At 40.0% G+C, this 25,815-nt stretch overlaps 2 protein-coding genes across 4 annotated transcripts in view; one reads left to right on the top strand and one right to left on the bottom strand.

Moving 5' to 3' along the window:
• Nucleotides 1-17,624, bottom strand: part of aak1b (AP2 associated kinase 1b) — a 100,523-nt gene extending 82,899 nt beyond the window's left edge. The window contains exons 1-3 of the mRNA XM_030064751.1: nt 17,614-17,624; nt 12,545-13,569; nt 9,058-9,176 (exon numbers count right to left, since the gene is read on the bottom strand). Coding sequence (XP_029920611.1) covers nt 9,058-9,176; nt 12,545-12,710 — 285 coding nt within the window. The 5' untranslated portion in view covers nt 12,711-13,569; nt 17,614-17,624. The remainder of the gene's footprint in view (nt 1-9,057; nt 9,177-12,544; nt 13,570-17,613) is intronic.
• On the top strand, nt 13,666-25,191 carry anxa4 (annexin A4). Of its 3 annotated transcripts, none has more exons than XM_030064753.1 (13): nt 13,666-13,800; nt 15,370-15,421; nt 16,205-16,292; nt 18,007-18,101; nt 19,067-19,180; nt 19,742-19,832; nt 20,337-20,416; nt 20,983-21,039; nt 21,130-21,223; nt 22,453-22,548; nt 23,104-23,162; nt 24,501-24,623; nt 24,959-25,191. In XM_030064753.1, exons 2-13 carry the CDS (start codon nt 15,413-15,415, stop codon nt 25,016-25,018), a joined length of 966 nt encoding a protein of 321 aa, XP_029920613.1. In that variant the 5' UTR covers nt 13,666-13,800; nt 15,370-15,412; the 3' UTR covers nt 25,019-25,191. The 3 variants fall into 3 exon arrangements, with proteins under 3 accessions (XP_029920613.1, XP_029920612.1, XP_029920614.1); XM_030064752.1 differs by lacking the exon at nt 13,666-13,800 and adding an exon at nt 14,313-14,338; XM_030064754.1 differs by lacking the exon at nt 13,666-13,800 and adding an exon at nt 15,089-15,210.
• Nucleotides 25,192-25,815: the final 624 nt, after the last annotated feature.

Below are 25,815 nucleotides of genomic sequence, written 5' to 3'. Positions count from 1 at the left end.
GCTCCCAACTTTGTGGGAACAGTTTGGAGATGGCCCTTCCTGTTCCAACACGACTGCGCACCAGTGCACAAAGCAAGGTCCATAAAGACATGGATAAGCAAGTTTGGTGTGGAAGAACTTGACTGGCCTGCACAGAGTCCTGACCTCAACCCGAGAGAACACCTTTGGGATGAATTAGAGCGGAGACTGCGAGCCAGGCCTTCTTGTCCAACATCAGTGTTTGACCTCACAAATGCACTTCTGGAAGAATGGTCAAAAATTCCCATAAACACACTCCTAAACCTTGTGGAAAGCCTTCCTAGAAGAGTTGAAGCTGTTATAGCTGCAAAGGATGGGCCCACATCATATTAAATCCTATGGTTTAAGAATGGGATGTCACTCATGTTCATATGTGTGTGAAGGCAGCCGAGCGAATACTTTTGGCAATATAGTGTACGTTCATATTCCACACACATGGGAATTTAAATAAAGATCGATTCAAAATCGGAGGATCGATCTTTTCAACACAGTTCTATCCTGAAGTCAAATACACCCATCACGCCCACCACCATAGAGCCAGGCTCCGCGGTGCAAATCTGCAATGGCACTGTTTCACCTCTTTCACTACATCCGCAAAGGTTTTCTCTTGTAGTCGGATTATTTTCTCTGGTGGTTTGCGAGGACAAATCACACACACACACACACCGTGCAGAAGTCCATTCTTTCCAGCCAGTGCTGTCGGTGACGCGTGATTCTATGAAGTTATTTCCCGAAGTTACACGAGAACATCACAAATAAGGCGAGTGCAACATACATCAAAATAAAAGCCCTGCTTAACTTTTGACCAATGCAAACAAGATCACACTCGGTCGCATGGTGCCTTTATTTTTCTTTTTTTATTTTATTTTTACACAGAGGCCAATAAAATAATCTGACTCGGGGGTTAAATGGGACACTCGGTCGGGAACCGGAACCCAAAGTTTTTTTTTGTCTGGCCTTACCTACCTGCCTCGCATCTCTCTTTTTCCAGCTCTGTCACCGTCTGTTAAAGTTATTGATTTTTACGAGCTTATATAAATTTAACTGTGAAGCCCCCATTTTTGATGAATGTTTTTACCTCAAAGGATAATCCTCGCCATATTCATATAAATACAATATTTGTTTTGCAACTTTTGACTCCCATCACTTACAATGACACACTTGAGATTAAAACAAAATCCGGTTAATGAAAGCTTTTACATTTGCTGTTCTAAACGCCCAGTGTCTGACAAGGAACTGATGCATTTTACATTTTCAATTTGTGTGGAATCAGGGTTTCCCCTAGAAAAAAAAAAAATTGGCACCAGACAATGTGACCAGCAGTTTTTCAATTTACCGGACAAATGTTTGAAATTCCGGTCAAATATTATCTGAATTTATTGAGCTTAAAATTATATGCAGGCTACATAAGAATGATATCAAGGCATGTCAATTTATAGCATAATCTTTTTATTGAAAAGTAGGCTATATCATATAAAATGAGTGCCGTCAATTGAATCACATGCGTAACTTCTAAAATAAATAAATAAATATTGCGCAAGCCTGTGCTCTTGCAACTACAATTTGCAAACAAAAAAACTGGCTCATACCATTTTAATAATGCAGCGTGCTGCCAACTTGAAATCAAATAGATGCAACAAAAACTTAATTCAGCAGCTGAATTAAAATCGAAAGTCTCAAGTGTCTCTCCGCAACTTGCAATGCGCATCTGTCTTGTGACTTTGTTCTCCTCCAGGCGACTTTGCTGTGCTGTTTTGCTCCGGTTCTGCAGAGAAAAACCTCTCTCTCTCTCTGGTACACTGGAGACAGGGATCACGCAGGGTATTTTTTTTTTTAAATAAAATAAATAAAATTACGTGAAAATTGACTGTTTTAATAAAATTCAAATTGTGCTTAGAGGGAATATTTTCACCGGGCATTTAAAAATTACCGGACTTTGGCAGATTTTAGGCTACCAGTCATAGTCTGGTGATTACCGGACAACGGAAACCCAGTGTGGAATATTTATATATATGGAAGAAGAACTGTGTAGTTAACACGAGCAGCGCCGGACACCATGACTGGAAAAAAGACATCACCGTACTGGACACATTGTTTGACTGACAGGTGATCAGGTTGGGTTTCCATGACACATGCCAAACGGTGCCAATCTCCTTTGATCTGACATCAGTTGTGACGGGACAGTCGATATGGGCATACATTTATGTGCTGATTGAGATTATAGCATTGAATAGTGTTTTTTGTGGGTATTTATTGCATTGTTACTGTGCCTGACAATCTGTGAGGTTGTGGTGACATGTGCGCACTGCCCGCCTGTCAGCCAAAATTCCACTGTGCCGGCCCCGCTGCGCCTTGCGCCGAAAGTAGACGTGGTTTCAGATGGCGAGCTTTGGGCGCACCTCGGCGAAGCCTTTTGGCACGAAAATGTCACTGCGCCAAGCTGAATCTGTCGGCACCACCCCCTGCTGCACTACCACTCCCATCTCAGCGCACCTCGGTCTGCCAAAATACCAAACTGTGCGCCCCACGGGTTGCACTGGTCGAAAATAGCTCTGCGCAGGGTACGCCTCACTGCACCACCCTGCGCTGCGCCGGGAAAATAGAGCCCATGACTCTACATATATTGACTCTTCAAGAAAAATGGTGTATTGCATTACTAACTAGGCTAATAGTTACTAAAATATTGAATGCATATGCTAACCTAACAAAAGTATAGGCTGAGCTAAAGATATGTGATTTAGCTGTCCACCAAGTTATGATAGATGTTTAGTTTCAATAATAATGAAAATTACCTTACTTATACATTTAGAGATACAGTATGTTCAGAGGTGTGACTTTTTAAAAATGAATACGTGGTTAGTTGCTGTATTTACCTTAATTTAACAAGCCTTCAGTTGTAGTGCCAAAAGCAGTGGCAAAGCCTGTCAAAATTGAAGCAGCTATAGGCCTGCTATGTCAAAAGTTCAGAAAGCAGGACCTTGATACCCTGGCACTACTCCCCTGGTCACTACTAGTTTGGTTTGGTTTGGTTTGTTTATTTACTCATACAAGAAACTTTATAAAAGATACAAAATAAAAATTAACTGGGAAATGTGAGGGATAACTGCCTTAAAGCCAATACCAAAATCATACCAATAATTTTTTAAAAAGTAATAAAAAGAAAAAGAAAGATAATATAGCATAGCACTTAACAATACATCCCATAAATACCACTCATAAGATAGTCACTATCATTAACAGAACAAAAACATAGACTCTTAGGCAGTATTCATAAAAGGCCTTTGGACTTGAAAAACTGCGCAGACTCCAAATGACATCACCAGCACAAGACAGCAGCGTCGGTATCAGGGATATTTTGGCTTCATTTTTGTACAGTGGGAGGATGTGGAGAAATGTTGTCCATCTTTTTACAGCCTATGTGTGACACAGCACCTAAATCATCCAAAAAGCCTGGGAAAACCCTGAGAGACACGAACATAGCAGTTGTGGTGGTTGCTTGACATCCCCTGCAGTTGGCTTGTCTATAGCACTGTATTGCAATATTGCAGTTATTGCAACAGCCCTATCATAAGCATTAGCATCTAAAACAACCGGTGTATCAGAATGTGTGGTGCAAAGAATTGCTCTGCAGATAGTGTAAAGGTTGGTACAATACTCTTTATTATACACAGAAGCAGAATGTCTCTGTCCAGAGACAGTACAACAAATAGGGCCAATACCCCCAACACAGCAAAGGAGCTTGAGCAGGCCCCGTATGGCTCGCGCTGGCAGTAGACCTGTCACAGGGAAGTGGTCATGGCTAGTGCTCAGCTGCTGGCATTGTTGCTGCTGTCCCTGCTGAAACTGACAAGGAGGGGGGTGCTGGGGGCAAAGAAGGGAGCCTAGGTACACAAACTCCTTCCAGGTTGTCTCCTGTTAGAAAAACAGCAACCCACAGGAGACGTGTGTTGAGGAGGAGTTAATGATCTTGCTCCCTCGGGGGAAGACAGGAACCAGCCAGAGGTGCCTGTAGTCGAGCTGGGTTGCAGACATGGTGCGGATGCCATTGATGGCGAAGGCCTGTGACATGTGAAGGGTGGTGGTGGTCGACATTTGAACCTCCATGATCTCTGTTGCAGACAGCTCAGTGCACTTGTGCATGAGTTTGTCCAGAGTCCCTGCCAGAAGAGCTATGCTCATTGCTACTGCGACCACCCAAGAGGCACCAGCGTAGCTGTGGTTGAAAAAGTTGGCCATCAACTGTCATTGAGTGATGTCCAGATAGAGGCTAATAGAAGGAAGCAGACCCTGACTGTGTCCTTGATGACAGGCACTCACTTGTCCCACTCCCAGCCCTTTACTGATTGGCCACAGTGGGAGTCTTACTGTTGTGCAGTCTTGGGTCAGACCACACATGCTTAAGGCCTAGCATGCAGATGAGCACAGAGTCCAATAACAAAGTTGTCCACAGGAATGAAGGGGGAGGAGTCAGTAGTAGGGGGGCTCCCCGTCTCTTGGTGGCCAAGGTGAAGAGGGCAGAAAGTTCATTGACGGGATAACAATGCCATGCCAGTGTCTTGTCGTCAAGGAAGAGGTTGGCCGGGTCCTCATCCTTGTACACACGATGGTCGTTTTCTTCATCATAATTGTCCCAGTAAGTCACTTTATGTGCCTGAACAGCGTCGAAGGAGCGGACGGACTCAGCATACCTCTGCCTGCTTTTGCACTCCTCACAGAGGACAGCAAGAAAGCAGGGTAGCCCTAGGGCTTATCCTGATGACGCCAACTGAGGCAGATGAAGCAGGACAGATGGTTGTCTGGGAACGACCTCTGTATGGCACAAAAGGAGCAGGTCTTGGTAGCGGAGGACATCTTGCAAAGGCTGCAACATCAGAGTGAACAAGAAGAGGAACAGGGAGATCTGTAGCTCAGGTGGCTTAGAGTAAAAGTAAGATGAGCAGCGGAGACACAGGAGGTTTTATAGGGGGTGGGTGCTGTGAGGCCCCTACCACATGATTGGGCAATGAGTGCAAAGATCTTTCTCAGGTGCTATGATGGAGCCCTGATAGGGTAGAACCAATAGTGAAATTCTTGATAGAACATCAATAGCGAAGTCCATTGGAGGGTAGAGCTCTTATGACATAGAACCCGTCCTTTTCCATATGTTGAATTCAGTGAAATTTCCATAAGAAGAGCCTTTAAAGTATTCAACGAAATGGATGGAGATTCACAAATGTATTTCGCTCAGTTTTACAAGAAAGTTTAAGTGAAACAAATATGATTAGGTTATGCAAATAGGCGTATTTCTGTAAAGATATACAGTACAGGCCAAAAGTTTGGACACACCTTCTCATTCAATGCATTTTCTTTATTTTCATGACTATTTACATTGTAGATTCTCACTGAAGGAATCAAAACTATGAATGAACACGTGGAGTTATGTACTTAACAAAAAAAGGTGAAATAACTGAAAACATGTTTTATATTCTAGTTTCTTCAAAATAGCCATCCTTTGCTCTGATTACTGCTTTGCACACTCTTGGCATTCTCTCGATGAGCTTCAAGAGGTAGTCACCTGAAATGGTTTTCACTTCACAGGTGTGCCTTATCAGGGTTAATTAGTGGAATTTCTTGCTTTATCAATGGGGTTGCTACCATCAGTTGTGTTGTGCAGAAGTCAGGTTGCTACACAGCCCACAGCCCTATTGGACAACTGTTAAAATTCATATTATGGCAAGAACCAATCAGCTAACTAAAGAAAAACCAGTGGCCATCATTACTTTAAGAAATGAAGGTCAGTCAGTCCGGAAAATTGCAAAAACTTTAAATGTGTCCCCAAGTGGAGTCGCAAAAACCATCAAGCGCTACAACGAAACTGGCACACATGAGGACCGACCCAGGAAAGGAAGACCAAGAGTCACCTCAGGACAAGTTCATCCGAGTCACCAGCCTGAGAAATCGCAAGTTAACAGCCACTCAGATCAGAGACCAGATAAATGCCACACAGAGTTCTAGCAGCAGACCCATCTCTAGAACAACTGTTAAGAGGAGACTGCGCGAATCAGGCCTTCATGGTCAAATAGCTGCTAGGAAACCACTGCTAAGGAGAGGCAACAAGCAGAAGAGATTTGTTTGGGCCAAGAAACACAAGGAATGGACATTAGACCAGTGGAAATCTGTGCTTTGGTCTGATGAGTCCAAATTTGAGATCTTTGGTTCCACCCGCCGTGTCTTTGTGAGACGCAGAAAAGGTGAACGGATGGATTCCACATGCCTGGTTCCGGCTGTGAAGCATGGAGGAGGAGGTGTGATGGTGTGGGGGTGTTTTGCTGGTGACACTATTGGGGATTTATTCAAAATTGAAGGCACACTGAACCAGCATGGCTACCACAGCATCCTGCAGCGACATGCCATCCCATCCGGTTTGCGTTTAGTTGGATCATCATTTATTTTTCAACAGGACAATGACCCCAAACACACCTCCAGGCTGTGTAAGGGCTATTTGACCAAGAAGGAGAGTGATGGAGTGCTGCGGCAGATGACCTGGCCTCCACAGTCACCGGACCTGAACCCAATCCAGATGGTTTGGGGTGAGCTGGACCGCAGAGTGAAGGCAAAGGGGCCAAAAAGTGCTAAACACCTCTGGGATCTCCTTCAAGACTGTTGGAAAACCATTTCAGGTGACTACCTCTTGAAGCTCATCGAGAGAATGCCAAGAGTGTGCAAAGCAGTAATCAGAGCAAAGGGTGGCTATTTTGAAGAAACTAGAATATAAAACATGTTTTCAGTTATTTCACCTTTTTTTGTTAAGTACATAACTCCACATGTGTTCATTCATAGTTTTGATTACTTCAGTTAGAATCTACAATGTAAATAGTCATGAAAATAAAGAAAACGCATTTAATAAGAAGGTGTGTCCAAACTTTTGGCCTGTACTGTATATATTTGAGAATGATAGTGATCATGAGTACTAGGGGTGGGTATGATTACTCGAGTACTCGTTGATGACATCAGTATTGAAGTAACGTCTTACTATTCACGCACTTGCATGTGTTGGTTTTGGCTACAACTCATTTGGCGTTACATGCACCATGTCAGCCGCGACCAGGAAGTGATGTCTGGAAATACTTTGACAAAAAGGACGATGATAACGTGCAGTACAGGATATGTGCCGTTAAACTTGCATATCACAGAAATACTAGCTTGATGCTTAACCACGTGCACTTAAAGCACAAGGAGAAAACAGTGGAGACAGCTAACAAGCAGCCTCGCATCACATCTTTTGCTAGCCCTGTTAACTAGGGTTGTCAAAAATAACAAAACTCTGAAAAGTATCAATACTAAAAGGCCGTATCTGGATACGATATTAATTTGCCAAAGTATCGATACTACAGTGCACGAGCGCGTCATGCGCACTCGACAGGCAGCGCCACAGGCCAAACAGTGCCTGGTAGGCAGAGCTCCAGCGACTCGGCCAGTGTTGCCAACTGGCAACTTTCTCGCTAAATCTGGCGACTTTCCAACTCCCCATGGCGACTATTTTTGTCAAAAGCGACTGGCGACAAATCTAGCGACTTTTCCTGGTGTTATTGGAGACTTTTCTGGTATTTTGGAGACTGACATGAAAGCTTGTATCGTTCCTCTGCAGTTCCTGTTCTCAGCGAGCAGCGGGTGCTGCCGCGAGCCCCTCCCCCGCCCCAAAGTCCTCACAGGCGGTCAGAGCCTCGAGCCGCGCGCAGCAGTCGCAGGCAGCTGCAGTCAGGAGAGGAGCAGAGACCATTCCGCATCCAGGCAGCGAATGAATCGTGCATGCGCAAAGCCGCTGTTGACACAATTCCAGAAAATGTCAATCATATAAAACAATACTATGTTAATAAAAATAATGCTTAGTAGTTTGTAGTAAATTTGTAGTTCTAAAACATATGTCATTGTTATTTTTGCACTATAAGTTAAAATGTTGTAAAATTATTATGTTATTTGGGTTATTTTTGCAATTTGCAAACAAAATGTGTTTTTTTTATTGAAAAGGCTATTTTTGATTTTTAATTTTAATAAAAATATTTTTATGCATTTTAAATTTTTGTCATTTTTTCATCCCTGCGGTATCGAAAATGGTATCGAATATTTTCCTGGGTATTGATATCGAGTTTGAAATTTTAGTATCGTGACAACCCTACTGTTAACACCCACAGTGATGATATGAGCCTGCTATTTAGTAAACAACAGGCCATGTCGTGGAGGTCCATATCCGACTGGAAACACTAGCGGAACCAAAGTTAAGTACGGACCACCCGTAATTTTTTTTTTTTTTTTTTTACGGTAAAATATTTAATTCGCGAGTAATCATCAAGATCATCAGCCATCCCACACCCAACCTCACCGAGCTCAACCACAGAGCAGTCACACACCTCGCACGAACAATAACCAACGACCCCGATCACCCTCTCCACCCACACTTCACACTGCTGCCGTCTGGCCGCAGGTACAGGACTCTGAGATGGCGACGGGCACGCTTCAGTAAGAGCTTCGTCCCGTCTGCCATCTCAGCACTCAACAAATAAGATGTATGGATCCAGCCCTCCTGAGCGTTTTTGTTGTTTAATGTTGGTGGTGTTTGTGCTTTGTGTGTATTCATATGTTGTTTGGTGCCTGGTAATGTTGTTTATTTGTGCATTGTGTGTTGGCTAGTGTTGGTTTTGTGACAGTTTGTGAAAACAAATTTCCCTTTGGGACAATAAAGGCTATCTATCTAATCGATTACTGGATCATAATGTAATTAGAGTACTCGAATATTGAAATTACTGAAAATGCCCATCCCTAATGAGTAGCCTATATGATATACTCATGTATACTGAAAAGAATTATTCATCTTTTTAAATATGCACAACTTTTTGTACACACATTTTACAAACTCTGTGTTTATTTGAGGCATATGTTTGACATATATTTGATATTTCTGCATCATGTGACAATTTTGTTTTTGGCGTCTTATGTAACTGTTTGATCTTCACAGAAAACCACAGAGCTCAGCATTGACAAGATTATATCATCACAACTTACCATTATTTGAATTTCTCGCTTGCACACCTGCAGGTCATGCTCATTGTTGACATACATCCTCTTCAGGGCACAACGTACTCCTTGATTTGTTCGCACAAGGAACACTACAGCAAAACCCCCTGCAGGATTGAGAGAGAGAATAAAAGATATTTTTGGATCTCAGTATGACATTGGACAAGAAATAAAGACATAAATCTATGATGGCCTCCTACAAACTGGCCAAAAGAACTTCCCAAGGGAGGACACACACTTTCAGATTCTTACCAGATTTCGACTCTATACATGTGTGAATACAGAATTCACAGGACTGAATTCATCATAAACATTTGTTTGCTTTTTTTGTTTGTTTGTTTGTTTGTTTGTTTTTTCCTGATGCTTACTCCGGACATCACGCTTTTGAATATTTAAGTGGCAGGTGAATTTTGAAACCTGATAGTTTCAACAAATGTTGTTTGGCTATGATGGAGTTTGAATCCATCATAGCCTTACATCTATATGGACCAACTGTAATTATTTTGCAAATGGTATAGCCTTATAGCATTATGAATTAGTCATGTCATTGCTGCAGGGTTTAAACAAAGGCCTACATTTAGACCTAACCATCTGGCATATCTTATACCACAATTCACTTCACAGAGTGCACTAGAGACAATCATCAATTTCAGGCAGACATGGTGGCTTATACAGGGTGTCCATAAAGTCTCTTTAGCAGATTTATTACATAAGCAAATGAATAGACAAATCTGTGGAAATTATTACAAAATAAGGAGTTTATAATGAAGTTTTTTTTTGCCTCATTTAATACACCTCTATATGGGCACCATTAGTTGCATGAAACACATCAAGATGGTACTCGATTTCTTGCCATGTTCGCTGCAGCAGAGCCTCATCAATGGTGGCAATGGCATCAGTGATCTTTTGCTTCAGGTCGTTGATGTCCAGTGTGATTAAAAACTTTGATAACCACTGAGTACATAGAACAAATCTGATTAACATATCTCATTATCTCATATCTCATGCTTTCTATTCTGCCCTGCACCAAAAGTACTGAGTACCCTAATTTTGTTGCATTATTATACCGTATATGATTGTGCAATGACAATAAAGTTCTATCTATCTATCATTAATTGCTTTTGTAATAGATTTTTTAAATTGTAAAGAGACTTTGTGGACACCCTGTATATCTCTAACTTGACACTTGTGAAATGGTGTTGTATGGCATTCTAGCACCAAAAACCTGCAGAAGATATCCAGGCAGGACTGCAGGGCTGCATCAGCTTCTGATGCAAAGATAAAAGTGGAGTTCTGACCACTTGTAAGACACTGATTGTCTTTCTGTATTACTGACAAGTCAATGGCTCAGATGTACTACTGACTTTTGACATGCTGTTTTTAAGATGAGAAACACACTGATGATTGAAAATTCCTTTTAGTCCAGAAAAATGGAAGAAAATGATGTAGCCTAATTTATCAATAGCCAAAGCATATGATGAATCTGACTTCGAGTAGGGACTGTGGGGTCAGAGGTTGTTAAAGAGATTTTGTTGAGATTACAAAGACTGTGATGGGAGTTTTGATATTACAAATAAAACTGGTTCTGAAATATTGGTTGCCAGCACAACATTGGTGATACTAGTAGGCATCACAGGCCTTTACTCAAGCATCAGTAATTTGGTCTTGTATCTGGTTGCCTTAAAATGAAATCAGAAGTACCACTGACGCCTGTGATGAAATTCCAAGGATCACTTAAAATGACTCATAAATGATGAGTGCATACATGACATTCATTGAATTAATATGATTACAGGTAGGTTGCAGAGATTGCCAAATTACATAAATGTCCCCAGTATAACAAAACTATCAGGTGCCAGCTTGCCAGGTATGTCTCCACCTCCCAGATCACATTCCACTGATTCTTGAAACTTTGGCAAAATCATGTCCCACTAAGAAAAATACTATTTCTGAAATTAACATTTTAATGAATAAAAAGAATCAAGGGTATAATCAGGGGGTCCTATGCACATTTGTAAGGTTCTTTTATAGGTTTATTTTAAATTTTTTTATTAATTAAATGATTAAATGCTGGCCCATGGCCTACAAAACCAGTTGTCCTCAGATAGGAGATAATCATTTCAACTTGATTAACTTAAAAAGTAATAATTTCATTGAATAATATATATACCACATGAAAGTGTACATCATAAAATGCATTAAAAACTACAAACAATGAGTTTTGAACAATATTTACTATTATTTTGTGGTTGCTCAAAATGTGTCCCACATATTCATCACCACTGTCAGATATTTATTTAAACAAAAAAAAAAAAAAAAAACCCTCTACAACTAGAAGGTCAATTACATTCCTGAGGAGCCCTTTTCAAACCTTCAGCTCTACTGCATGCTTCAAGACCACTCAGGCTCCTGTAAGTTTGCTATTTTCTCTTAAATCTCTTCATATTTTCGGACACTGCTACTGTCACAACCATAACATGTCAACACCATCTCTTTTGTATAAAAAATATTAGATCAGATTATGGCATAAATGTATACTTTTTAAGAAGAGGTCTGACGTAGGTAGCAAAAGGGGGTAAACAAGATGGCTAATATGAACAACTCATGCTTATCATGTGAAAGAGTAGGTTTTTGTCACCACCGTCAGACGTCACCACCGTCAGACGTCACCACCGTCAGGTTTTCTGTGTGACGGTGATGACTGAAGTCTGAAAAATGCTTATAACAGTGCTCAGGATTCTTATTTTTTTTGTACCACATAGTGAAATAAAGTTGTTAAGCAAGAAGCCATTGACTTGAGTGGTATAAATTTTGGAATTGTATGTTGTAATGAGGCCACTGTCACCACCGTCAGATTAGTGTCACCACCGTCAGAGGCAGTTATATTTGTTTTAAATGAATATGCTTACAATATGTTTCTTTGTTGCTGTTGAGTTATTAAAGTAATGGTCTCTTTTAATACAAAAATATGTTTTTCAAATAAAAAAACATTACGATTACGGTGTTGACAAAAACAAAGTAATGACTGGAAAAATGCCTATTTTATGAAAAAAAAAATGCAAAATGAGGAGGTTGCACCGGTACATTGCTGAACAGCCAAGACCTTGGCCTATAATGATATACCTTCAGATTTTGTAATTTAACATTTTTTATTTTCAAAATTAAAACCTGTTTTATCCAAATTCCCAAGAATCAGTGATTCCTGTTTGCTGTTCTCAGCAAACAGGAATCACTGTTGTCAGAAAACAATTGACAAGACAACACTGGGCCTCTGATTTGATTCCATGTAAGGCACATCCTCCAGTGGGCATGGTGGTAATCAGAATATAAGGAGAGTAAGGTTGCATCCCTCTATTGTTATTGGCACGTTAGTGTGACTTATCCTGCTGGTCTGAGCATGCAGGACACACAACAAACACACTCGCTGCAGCAACATGCAAGTAACAAAAAATCATTTGTTTCGTCTCATTCTCACCTTCGGCAATTATTTCTTCAACAGTGACTTGGTGCCGCCCGATAGAAAAGGCTCGTCCAATGAAATTTCCACCTGCATGGCCAGATCCAGTGCCTCCACCACCACCACCTCCAGAACCAGGCCCAGAGCTGACCAACTCCCGGCGAGAATCAAAGAACTTCCTCATATCGTCGAATGACGAGTGTTAAGAGTGTGTGTGATTTCAATCACAAACACACATAAACACACAGATGAGCTGCTTGTTTCCAGTGCACTGAATTGCACTAATGGATACTCCGGGTCAGAATGTAACCTAACACATCCGACGCTGTAATACTATTTCATTTGCAGATTCAAAACAGTGATGTTTTTGTCACTTATAACGTTGAGACAACTCGGATTTTCTGTGGCAAATTTCCCATTTGCTTGGCAGACAGGCAAGTTAGAAACAGAACGATTGTGACTAGCTGTTATGTAAGTGATTCACACCATCTCGGAGGCTATCATCTGCGGATAAAGTGTTTCTTTACCTATCCAGCTGTTCATGAAGGGCTGCTGCTGATGATAACATTAGGTCCCTCTCCATCTTTTCCAACCATTACCAAGCTAGCTAAGTGCTAGCTACTTACGCGCTATGACATTTCGTGTAAGGTTATCCAGGTTATCCTCTGAAGATAATACCTTCAAATGCTTTGAGTTCGCTGTGCAACTTGTGAGATACTCGGAGATATCTTCCATCCTCAATTAAGTGAAGCAAGCATTTGATAGCCACATAGCTAGCTATCTAGTTAATTGGTTCCATTTACAATAAACTATGTTTTTATTTAGCTAACGCATTAGTAAAAGGTAGTATTATGCAGCATTAATAACCGCAAGATCGACAGGCAGTCGCGGCCTAAATCTCTTGCATTTGTCGCTGCGAATGGGTAGCCATAGAATTTGACTTCTGATAAAATATGAGGGATTTCAGTCCAACCTAATCTCTGCAACCATAGCACTCTTTGGCTGCCAGCAATATCGCATCATCCTAGCCGTTGCTGTTAACGCTAGATGGGAATTGTGGGTATCGTAGTTCATGTTGCAATTCAAGCCTCCCCTCCCCCCGTACGTGTCACAGCTTCTTCCTATATGTTATGGGGAGGGAGAGCTGCTGTCATGGCTTAAAAAACTGCATCCAAGGGGTGGGACATCTGAACAGGAGGTTATAACGTTAGTTTCCCAGGAAATCGACACTCACACCTTTCGGGCTCTTAACCGACAAATTGTGGCCAGGAACGGTAGGTTTAAGTTCATTTTCTGAGTAATCATAATTTCAGTATATTTTACCGACATTATTTAGCAGCAGACCTCAGAGGCTGTTGCTTCACAAATGGAGGGTGTGCCCGCACTGTGTGAACTTTATGCCAGTTGAGTTATGGCACCGCTTTTCTCCCTCAGTTTTCACTACGATCTTTTTTGCTTTTTGTCATTTTGTCCCGGGTATCCTGAACACTACACAATGGTGACTTTTAGTTTCTCCTATAGGACTTGAAGGCTTGTTGCCGTTACAACTTTGACGATTGTTAGAAAACGTCTTAGTACTTTCCTTTCCTTTCTTTTTGCTCAATTTACAAGGGAAAAACGCATTTAAAGACTTTTGTTCAAATGACTAGATGCAGTATTTGTATATTCCAATGTTGTATGTTCTTTGACACACGGCTTGCGATGCAAGGTATTAACTTTTTTTTTTTTTTTTTTTTTGCCATTTCTGCTTTATTTGATAATTTCAGCAGAGAGACAGGAAAGGCAGGGATGACATGCAGCAATGGGCCTGAGGTAGGGTTCGAACTCAGGGCGTTGCGATCACTCAGCCTTGGTACGTGGTACGTGAGCTTATCCGGTGAGCCATCGGGGTGCTCCGAACCTTTAGATAATGCTTATGGCGAAGAATGAGAGCTGGGTGAAGAAGACTTATAAGTAGGGTTACCGCAAATGCCACCTTGACATGTTCAGGCTAACTTGATCAACAGCTGCCAAGCACTGGAATGTAAATGTGTGTATTAACATTTTGCATTAACTGTAGGTCTATATTATCAGTACCTGCATTTGCATGTACCTGAGTAACATGAAGTCTTTTATGTTTTTTTTCTAGAGCATGTATAGCATATTCTTTCTACTATTTGTGTTTTAGTAGTACGAGCCACTTTCAAAATAAATACAATTAAAAGTGTGTAGGGGACTCCTCTGCCCTGTATTTACATCACAAATCACCCAGGTGTGGACTGTTGACTTAACACAGCTCTCTGTTGTCAGTCTGCAGGTCAAGAGTGTCCTTGTATCTGCTGAATAATTTTTAAAAAAGGCAACACCTAAATGGAGTAAATTCTGTTTACAAAGCCAAAGAATGCAATAGCTTTGCAGCTTGTAAAATTAACATGTTTGCCCATATTTTTTCAAAATGGATGTTGATAGATACAGCGTGATGACCATTTTAGTTGGAAAGGTGATCTCTGCAGGCAGGACATTAGGTGGAGTAAAGCCCTTTGCCCTTTGCCCTTCAGTAATTACAGGTGTGCGTTCCAAACAATAGCTAAGACTAATGAGATTGGAGACAACTTCCCTGAGGGAAAACAGGAGAACCTGTAACCAAAGATGAACAAGGAAACCCCTTTCTGAGAGGCTGAATTGCATACAATATTGATCAGAGGGTAATGAGGACCATATTCTAAACTGAGACAATTTCCTCTTCCTTAACCTAATGCTGTATTTCAGTTCTCCTGTGTTTTGAAACAGTCAGTGTGCAGAACTGTCTGCAAAATGTGATTTAAAATATGAGTGTTATTTGGTTGTCATTTGTTCTGTTGCAGTCCGCTTTGTCTCAAGCTTGGAAATCCTCACTCCTCCTTTACAATGGCAGCGGTAAGTCCTGCCCATTTCCACCACCTGTGTATGTACTGTGAAACCAGTAGGAAGGAGTTGTTTTGCATTACTAGTTCAAAACAGGTCCTTTATGTTTTTTGGCTAGCTATGTAAATGATTTTCAAATGAACAGTGAACAGGACTGCCCATGCACAGCAAATACTTGGAATCAGGTGCTGGTCAGTTGCAAGAACATCTCAGTGAAGACAAAAATAAACCACTGCACACTGAAATACCTTTACTTATTGGGAGCAATCAATGTGTTGCTTCCTCAGGTTCGCTCAACAAGATTAAGTGGTCACAAGTGTGATAAATACATATTGGTCATCACATTTTTCAGTTTTTCAAAAAAAATTTCAGCATTTTAACATAAAACAGGTAAATCATATAGCAAAAAGCCATGACAGCATTCAACAAATTCACATTAGTAAAAAAACGACATGATTAATATAGGACAGAGTTAAAAGAATTATACCATTTCCGATGGTTTAACTCGAAAACTGACTAACCCTCTATATACAGAACCTAACCAGCTGTAGCTGGGGGAATGAACAAGATCAAATTCAATGATAAAGTTTTGCATAAAAGTGAATGTAAAAAAAAAAAAAAAAAATCAGATTTCACAGCCTGCAAACTTTATTGAGCTTTTTGAACCTAGAAAATCTTTCCGCTCCTTGCTTGTTGCTTGCTATGTTGCTTAAATAAACTCAAGTGTATTTTTTCCATTTAATGGACTGTGAGAGGTTACAATTTTGTGATTGGTAAATGATCATTTGTGATCAGATTGGAAACCGTGGCACTGTGACAGAGGCAGCTGGGTTCAATGCAGATGAGGACGCCCAGAGACTTAGAGCAGCAATGAAGGGAGCTGGTGAGTGATCCAACCACTGCTGTCCAGAAACCATCATTACCCTAAGTGATGTTTTACAGTGTGATTAAGGCTATGCTACCATGGAAAATGGGATTATTCTTACAGTCTTATTCTTTCTGCTGAGTGTGTCCTTGCACTTTCCCTCACCCACAATCTCATAAAAATTTCCCTTCTCAACTCATATGCAAATTAATCTTGATTTTGCTGATCATGCAAAAGTAATAAACTATTCCCACTATTGGTTGCACTGTTGCAAAACCATGTCAGCAGGTATGCATCACACAAAGAACTATGTTGTAATAAATAGAAGTATGTTAATGATCACAGTTTCTGTCAATCAGCAAATTTGTGGTGTGGAATGCTGATGCTGTTAGGGTTTCATGGTGTAATTGTCTTCTCCTGACTCAAGTTTGAGCTGTACTGCAAACAGATTTTTTTTTTTTTTTTTTTTTTACCAGCACTGACAAACAACTGTGTGTTGGGAGGATCTCCAGGGTCTGAATTGCCAAGAGACAGCAATGGTGCCTAGATTCTAAGTCTTAAACATTTTCATTTTGGTTGAAAGCTTATTTTTATCTATTTATTTATTTTTATTTATTTATTTTTTAATTTTTATTTGACAGTGACAGTGACAGTACAGAGAGAAAGGAAAGGCAGGGACGAGAGAGGGAGAATGATATGCAGCAAATGGCCCGGGCTCAGATTTGAACCCAAGCTGCTGCCCTTGTACATCACCACAGAGGATTTGAATGGATGCATTTGAAATGGAGTAATCAAGATGTAATTGAAGTGCAAACTTTCAGCTTTTATTTAAGGGGCTGAACAAAAATATGGCATTAACCATTTAGGAATTACAGCCAGTTTTATATATTGCCACCCCATTTTCAGAGGCTTTAAAGTAATTGGACATTTGGCTAAAAAGCAGTTTCATGGCCAGGTACGGTCTTTTCCCTGGAGTTAATTCCAAGTGTTTACACTTGCATTTGGTCAATGTTTTATCAGAACCCTCAACATGTGACCAAAAAGGAGCCTATGCAGGTGAAGGAGGCCAGGCCATTATCAGCCTCAAAAAGCCAAAAAAAAAAACCAAAAAAAAAAAACGATGGCAACAACTTTAGAAGTGGCCAAATTTGGTATATCCTGAAAAAGAAGGAATGCACTGGTAAGCACAGCAACACCAAAAGGCCTGGAAGACCACAGAAGACATCTAAAGTGGATGACTGAAGAATTCTTTCCCTGGTGAAGAAAACCTCATTAACAATGTCTAGGGAATTCTGGAATAAGGTTGTTTGGACAGATGAAGATTATCTTGTACAAGAACGATGGGAAGAGAAAAGTGTGGAGAATGAAAGGAACAGCTCATGACCCAAAGCAGAGCACATCATCTGTCCAGCATGGTGGAGGCAGTGTTACGGCATGGGCATGTATGGCTGCCAGTGGAACTGGCTCACTAGTGTTTGTTGATGATGTGACTGCTGATGGAAGTAGCAGGATGAATTTTGATGTTTATAGGGCTGTACTATCTGCTCAGATTCAGCCAAATGCCAGAAAACTGATGGCACTTCACAGTGCAGATGGACAATGACCTACATATGTGAAACATGCGTGAAAGCAACCCAAACAGTGAATGTTATTAAGGTGCCATTTAGGTGATGGGATTTGAAATGTATTTCTTAGTGTCTTTCTTTCTGTTTTTCTTTATTTCTCTCTGCAGGTACTGATGAGGCAGCTATTATTGATATCTTAGCACACCGTACAATTGCTCAAAGGCAGCGCATCAAAGAGGCCTACAAACAAACAGTGGGGAAGGTGAGAGGTATTCCTCTGAGCAGTAATCAAAGAGGCTCAACTTTGAAATGTAACTATTTCTATGCACGGTCTCTTTATGAGATTATGCTTTCATGATAAATAAAAACGTGTAGAGCAGTACCAAGCAGAGGACTAGCAGCTGTATTAAAAAAGAAATTTGAAGGCCAGCATGATTATTGACAGCACCACTTGGATGTGTCATCCTTTAACCTTCTGTCCTCTGCTGTTTACCTTTGTGTATTTTTTCACTTTGGGTGAGGTTTTGGTTGCATAAACATTTTCTTGATAATATTCAAGTTAACCATTAACTGTAGAACTGCAGAGTTGTGCACCACATATAAACAAAAAGCAGGACAGAGAAGGCCTTATATTCTTCAGGAAAAGAAGCTTCCCATTTTATTAAGAGTACACTGTAGCCAAATACGTATGCCACAGAGTGACAGTTTCTTTGTTGCATGATAATCTGAATCAATATATTAACTAAAAGGGATGTCTGACATGTTTATACTACTGGCATAGTGAGAAAAAAACAGTCCAGTCTTCCAAGCACAAAAAGTCAATAAAGTTATCTCAAGGGTTCATTGAGAGAATGAGGAAGCTACAGAGAGGGTAAAGATTGCAAGCGGAATCCTCTTGGCCTGGAAGAGTGAGTCATGTTGCTCGAGTTGACGCCCAGAGATTGTCTCAGGGGAAGCTAAAACAACCTCTCTGCTCACAAAACTGTGTCCAGCAACCACACCCTCTAGTGGAACCAGCAGTCATGTGCCTGGAACATGTGATGTCATGTCTGATGTCCTTCTGAAAATACAAGACCTGACATGAACCCATTATTAACTTATTTTATCATGAAAAATAGTCTAAATGTGTTGCATATTTTTGATTCAACGCCAAACCGATTACCCTCTGCTACAAGGATTGAATGTTTTACTATTTCCCTTAATCCATCTGTTTCTGTCTGCCTGCAGGACCTAGCTGATGATCTGAGCTCAGAGCTGAGTGGGAACTTTGAGAAGGTAGTTCTAGGTCTGCTGATGTTGGTGCCTGTGTATGACGCCTATGAGCTGAGAAATGCAATTAAGGTCAGAGTCTCTGAATTAATTCATCTGTTCTTACTTTTTTTTTTTTTTGGTTTCACTTGTCACATGTATTTAGTAGGAATGTCACAAAATTTGATACATAAGCACCATGTCAGTACCAACATTTTAAAAATGTTATCAGTACTGGTATTAGAATCAATACCACATGATCTCTCACTGTGTAAAATGCAGTGCTCTTATTCTAAAGTAAGCCTGTAGGTTTAAAAACGTGAAACAAAATAGCAGTCATGCTTCCAGGACAGTACATCAAATGAGAGCACATAATCACACTATTGTATTTTTTGTTAGAGCAGGACATTTCATACATTTCCTCTTAGCTGAAATGAGCATGTTCTCGGGCTTTCTTCTTTCCTACTCAAAGGCTACACACCACGTGTCTGGGATTTCTGTTTTTCTGGCATTGAGAATTGTGGAATTTCAGTTATATTAGTATCAGCTACCACAATTCTGGTCGTGTGATATCCCTAATACCCAGTATACAGCATTACGCCCCAGTGTCATGATTATACTTCCATAACACATCCCTACATTACTTGATTACAGGGTGCCGGAACAGAAGAGGCTTGTCTCATTGATATTCTAGCTTCAAGGACAAATGCGGAAATAAGAACTATCAATGCTTTCTATAAGAAAGGTAACTATACTTTTTACACACTGAACAGGCTTTTGGCTGTTGGTGCTGAAGGCCTGTATATCATATCCAATATCATGTATCAGTGTCCAAGCCTCTTTTTTGTGTGGAGGTACAGTGAAACCTAAAGTATAAAAACAATACATGATAACAATGATTCACAAAAGTCAGAGCTGATCTCTATCAGGCATCTTTTTTAATGTTTGTGTTTTTAAATTGCTTTGTTAACTGAGATAATAGCTTCTTATCGTTCACTGCTTTTGTGATATCACTTACATGTGAATGTGTTTGATAGCAGTCTTAGCGTAGATACCTGTATAAAAGATGCATTTAGATGAAAATGCAGTATACTATTACTTGAACAGCATAGAGTAACTGTTTGGACTTTTGCAGAACCAATTAACTTTTCAAAATCTGTTAAAAACTGTTGATTTCTGACTTCTTGACTTGTTCTAAGGCTCCATGCTTTCTATTTGTCCACTTTTTTAATGTTCTTATTTATGACAGAGTATGAGAAGGATCTGGAAGACGCTGTATGTGGAGATACTTCGGGAATGTTTCAGAGAGTATTGGTCTCTTTACTTACGGTGAGCAAACATCAACATCCACAACTTTTCTTACATTAGCTTGAACCAGTGTGATTCAGCAGCTGAGAATTCTTTAGTCACACATTCCTATAGATGAAAACATATTCAAAAACGTATCAGTCACATTGATTAATTGTTAAAGTGAAAAGGATATTTAATAACTGGAAAAATCTATCAAATAAAAATAAAAGTTGAGTTTTTTTGTTGTTGTTGTTGAAAAAGTATAAAGAGTATAAATATTCACTCCTTTCTCATTTAGGCGAGATGGCCCTGTTGGAAAAAACATTGTTAAGCACTTCATGTCACATTAATTTCCTTTCACTTTGAACTGATCTCGAAGGAAAAAAAAAACTTCCGAGAAATGTATTTTGAAATTCTTGTTGTTGCATAAGATAGGATGTAAAAGGTAACACGTTAAGGGGTAACACATTTTTGCAGAAGGCATATCTATCATATGGTCAGGAGAGAAGTCAGTAGTAATTTCCTGTTTCTAGAAAGACCCATAGTACCTTGTGTTTTTAAACCAACACAAACTGTAGTAGCTGTGTGTGTGCTGTGCCTGACAGGCCGGACGGGATGAAAGCAACACGGTGGATGAGGCCCAGGCTGTGCAGGATGCCAAGGTAAAGACTTGACTGTATACTTTTATATGTCATCGTTTTCAGTCTGAATGTTTTTTTTCTGTTCTGTTTTGTTTTTCTTTGCTGTGGTAGGATATCTATGAAGCTGGTGAGGCTCGATGGGGAACTGATGAGGTTAAATTCCTCACTGTGCTCTGTGTGAGGAACCAAAATCATCTGCAACGAGGTATAGCTATTATGTAACATACACAACAAAGACAAAAAAAGACAACGTCTACATTTAAGATCATAAATAAGTGTCACATCCTTTCTCCCACTCCCCATATGCTTAAAATCAAACAAAGCAGAAGACACTGGTGTTTTTACTGACCTCCTGTGGTGATTTCACACTCTTGAACCATTGTCATGTTTATATGGGAAGTGTATGCACACATCTAACCTGAAATATGCCATAGCTTGGAATTTGGAGGCTTGTGACAAATTAAAATGCTTTAAGTGTACAATGGCAAACTTACTGTAAACCAGAGGCAATTTCCACATAATGATCACGCTGAAGTATATACGCAGTGTCAGACCTAACTAACTCAAATAGTGGGTTACCACTTTAGTACATGTGAGTATAGAATATGGTTTACATCAAGGGTCTCCAACCTTTTTTCACTCAAGAGTTACTTTGGAAAAATGAAAGCGGCCAAGAGCGACGCATGTCTTATGTTACTTACATTTATTTATATATCATTTCAAACCACTTATTGATAAACTTTAAATTCATACCAGATAAATGAAGCAAAATTTTGCATGTATTAAATGTTAGATATATAAAATTGTACATAATTTTAAAGCCTGTTGACAAGCTCCTTAGAAACAGACGGAGAGCTGCTGGTAGCTCGCGTGCTACTTGTTGGAGATCCCTGGTTTAAATGAAAGCAGAGTGCAAGAATGTTTAATAAGAATACTGGACAAAGTAAAGCGTAAGTGAGGAGTTACTTGTGTGTGTATATTTTCTGACCAGATTATGAGCATTGGGATCAATGTTGAGTATAATTCAAGCTATTTGGAGATGGCGCTGTTTTAAAGGACCAGTGATGTGGCATATTTAGCGTAATATCTACAAAATGTATACACTTAATGTTTATGTTCCTCTTTTCCCCAAACAAGCAATTGCATTTTAGAACTCCAATGTCACTTTTTCTACCTTTTATCCCTCCACTGGTTTCCATTCATCCCACTATCTCCTCATGATTTCCAAAACGGTGTACTGTAACATAAAATGTAAAATGCAAGGTAAATTTAGTAAATGCTGCAAACATACAAAATCATTGATATGTCCCTTTTTAAGGTGTGATGCCAAAACCAAGTTACTGTGTGACATCTGTTATATTCAGAATAGACTGACACAACATGGCCGTCAGCATAATGTGTCTCACTGTTTCTCATGTTTCCTGTTTCCTCCAGTGTTCAAGGAGTATCAGAAGATATCTGGTAGAGACATTGAGGAAAGCATTAAGAGGGAGATGTCTGGTTGTCTGGAGGATGTCTTCCTGGCAATTGGTCTGTCTGCTCTACTCTAATTTATAATAAGAAACTGTGACAGTTCATTTAAATTTGCAAACTCTCTGTTGATTATTGATAGATTAGTGATCCATGTTTCCGGGGGCAGATTGTTTAGCATAACTAAAAGAACTTGATAGTGTGAGCAGTGAACAGACAAAGAGAAACCTATGCTTACAGAACCTCAAACTTCATCAATGGAAAATTCAGGGAAAACATTGCTATAGTACTGAGGACACTTTAATTGCAAAGTGAGCTTTGGGAAGTGCAGTACAAAAAAACACCAGAGCAATGTCCTGTTATCACCAAAAGATGTCACCAAAATCAAAAGGAAAAAATGGCATTGACTTTTCAAATCTAATGAAAAGGTCACAGTTGAAATTTTTGAGGCTCTGTGCATAGGGCCATTGAAGATCGAAGAAGTACCTTTAGACACCTTTAGAAACACCAAGGTGCAGACTTTCAGATTTTATGCCTTATGTAGTTAAATGTATTGTATTACTCTTCTGAAAGCATTGCATGTACTACTGGGGTTTTTTCATTGTTGTTTTGCAGTGAAATGCATGAAGAACAAGCCAGCATTCTTTGCAGAGCGGTTATACAAATCAATGAAGGTAAACACTCATGCTATAGCCAGTAAACATTAAATAGTTATCATTTACATACACTACTCACAAAAAGTTAGGGATATTCGGCTTTCGGGTGAAATTTCAGGATTGAACCTAAAATGCATTATAACCTTTACAGGTGAACTTAATGTGACCTTCTGTAAACTTTTGAATGCACATGTCCAACTGTTCAGTGTTTCAGTACTTTTTGCACAAGTTGCTGTTCTCTAACAAGGAGTTTAACGGCAAAATTCACATCAGGTGTTTGATCCATGAATCAACCAATAAATTTCCTGGTTCAATTAGAATTGGTATTTAAACAGTCCTCCTCATCATGCTGTTCACATTTTGACATCATGAGACCAAGACGACACCTAACAATTGATCAGCAGCACCTCGCCATTGCGAGACTTCAAACAGGATGTTCTCAGACGGAAGTGGCCACTGAGCTTAGAGTGTCACAGAGTGTCATCAGCAGGTTGCAACAGAGATACAGAGAGACTGGAAGAGTCACAGAAAGGCATAGAAGTGGACGTCCTCTGGCCACATCCCACACTGATGACCGCTTCATTGTGAACAGTGCCCTGCGGAACCGGACGATGAATGCCACTCAACTCCAGGCACATTTAAGGGAGGTGAGAGGCACCCAAGTGTCATGTCAGACCATTCGAAACTGTTTACATCAGCATGGTCTGCGTGCTAGACGACCTGCAAGGGTACCTGACCACACCACCAGGCACAGGTGTCATCTTCATGGACGACAATGCTCCAGCTCATCGAGGTCGTATCATTAGGGAACGGCTGCTGGAGACTGCGGTACCTCAGATGGAGTGGCCTGCACTTCCTCAGACCTGAATCCCATAGAAAACCTATGGGATCAGCTGAGTCGCCGTGTAGAGGCTCGGAGCTCTGTACCCCAGAACCTCAATGTCCTGAGGGCCGCCCTTCAAGAAGAGTGGGATGCCATGCCTCAGCAAACAATAAGTCGACTTGTGAACAGCATGAGACGTCGTTGTCAAGCTGTAATTGATGCTCAAGGGCACATGACAAGTTATTGACACTGACATTTTTTGTTGTGGTATATCCACCACTGTTGTTGGCTTTTGTTTCAAGAAATTGTTTGAGATGAGGAAATCACCAGTGCATGCTTCTACTTAAATGCCCTACTTTCATGATATAATATCACTGTAGCTTGAACTTTTTATATTTTCCATAAATTTCACCCAAAAGCCAAATATCCCTAACTTTTTGTGAGTCGTGTATATGGTTTCCTTCAGTTTCTGCACGGGGGGGGGGGGGTGTTTAATGCTATATGGATACAGTTTCTCTCTCCTCTGTTCTTAGGGCTTGGGCACCACAGACAGCGTTCTCATCAGAATAATGGTTTCCAGAGCTGAGATTGACATGCTGGACATTAAGGCTGAGTTCCTCAAGATGTATGGAAAAACTCTGTATTCCTTCATCAAGGTATGGCACTGGCTACTAGTGATGGAGATAGGAGAAGTATCCCAATATTTTGGGCATGACACAATAATAATTTCTTATGTATTGCAGTTCACCACTAAGATAAGCTGTAATTTATCAAGACAAGAGGTGATAACCGTATGAAACTGAAAGAATTCTCTCTTTTAAATACCATTTCCGTGGCTATTATTTCTTCATTTCAGAAGGGCTTTCATTCAGGTGCCTTGAAGTATGGATTAATGTTTCACAATATTAGCCAATTGGCCACAGTTATACAATTACAATGAACTGTCTTTTCTAGTCTTGGAAGACATAAAGATCTTTTTGTCTTTGTGCAGGGAGACACATCTGGTGACTATCGCAAAATTCTGCTGGAGCTGTGTGGAGGAGAGCAGTAGAGACATCATAACAACACCTTTACTCTGCAAACAACATAATTAGCATTTCTTTGTAGATGATTGTGCTTTGTTTCATACTGTCCTAATGTGGCATTAGTAGTTAACTGATTGACCACAATGCTTTATTCCACTGATGTCTAATACTAATTAAACCAAAGATCAGTGACATTTTACACCCATGTGTTGTTTTTTTAATTGATCTTGTGTTGAGGCTTAAATTAGTGGTGTTAATACAGAAAGACAAAGGTTACTTACATTATTTAAGAACATAAATGATGGATGTTATTGGTTCCCAGCTGCCTGTCCTGTGGAAGTGAAACATGTTCCTCATTGTCCAGTCATTGACTGTGTTTACAAGGTCTTTAGTATCTCAGTTTTGAGGCTTATCCCGGCTTTGAGCATATCCGGGATATGATGTTTACATGGAACACAGAGAAACCCAGTTATTCATATCCCTGTATACATAATAAATACCAGTCACCTGTTTTCTGATCACTGCATCCTATCTGCACAGGCGTGTGTTACGTCTTACGTCGTTTACGTACAGATTGAGCGGGAAGCGTGATTTTATTGTATATTTTTAGTTTTTAGCCTTTATAGTCTTTATTGTATATATTTAGCTTTTATTCTATTTTATTTAACATTATTATATGTTTCTACTGTTGCTGCTGGAACACCAGAATTTCCCTGGTTGGGATCAATCAAGTATATCTATCTATCTATCTATCTGATATATTTATTATATTTAGAAGTAAGGCAAACATGAGACTTTTGTGGTTCTGACGCTTGGCTAAGTA

The sequence above is a fragment of the Myripristis murdjan genome, chromosome 12, assembly GCF_902150065.1.
Source record: "Myripristis murdjan chromosome 12, fMyrMur1.1, whole genome shotgun sequence".
Lineage (NCBI taxonomy): Eukaryota > Metazoa > Chordata > Actinopteri > Holocentriformes > Holocentridae > Myripristis > Myripristis murdjan.
Note: the sequence above shows the minus strand (reverse complement) of the source record. Positions and strands in the feature narration are given on the sequence as shown.

Coding starts and splice junctions, on each gene's coding strand:
- anxa4 (XM_030064752.1), top strand. Junction 21,224..22,452: donor CCAAAATCATCTGCAACGAG/GTATAGCTATTA, acceptor TGTTTCCTCCAG/TGTTCAAGGAGTATCAGAAG. Junction 23,163..24,500: donor GGTTATACAAATCAATGAAG/GTAAACACTCAT, acceptor CTCTGTTCTTAG/GGCTTGGGCACCACAGACAG.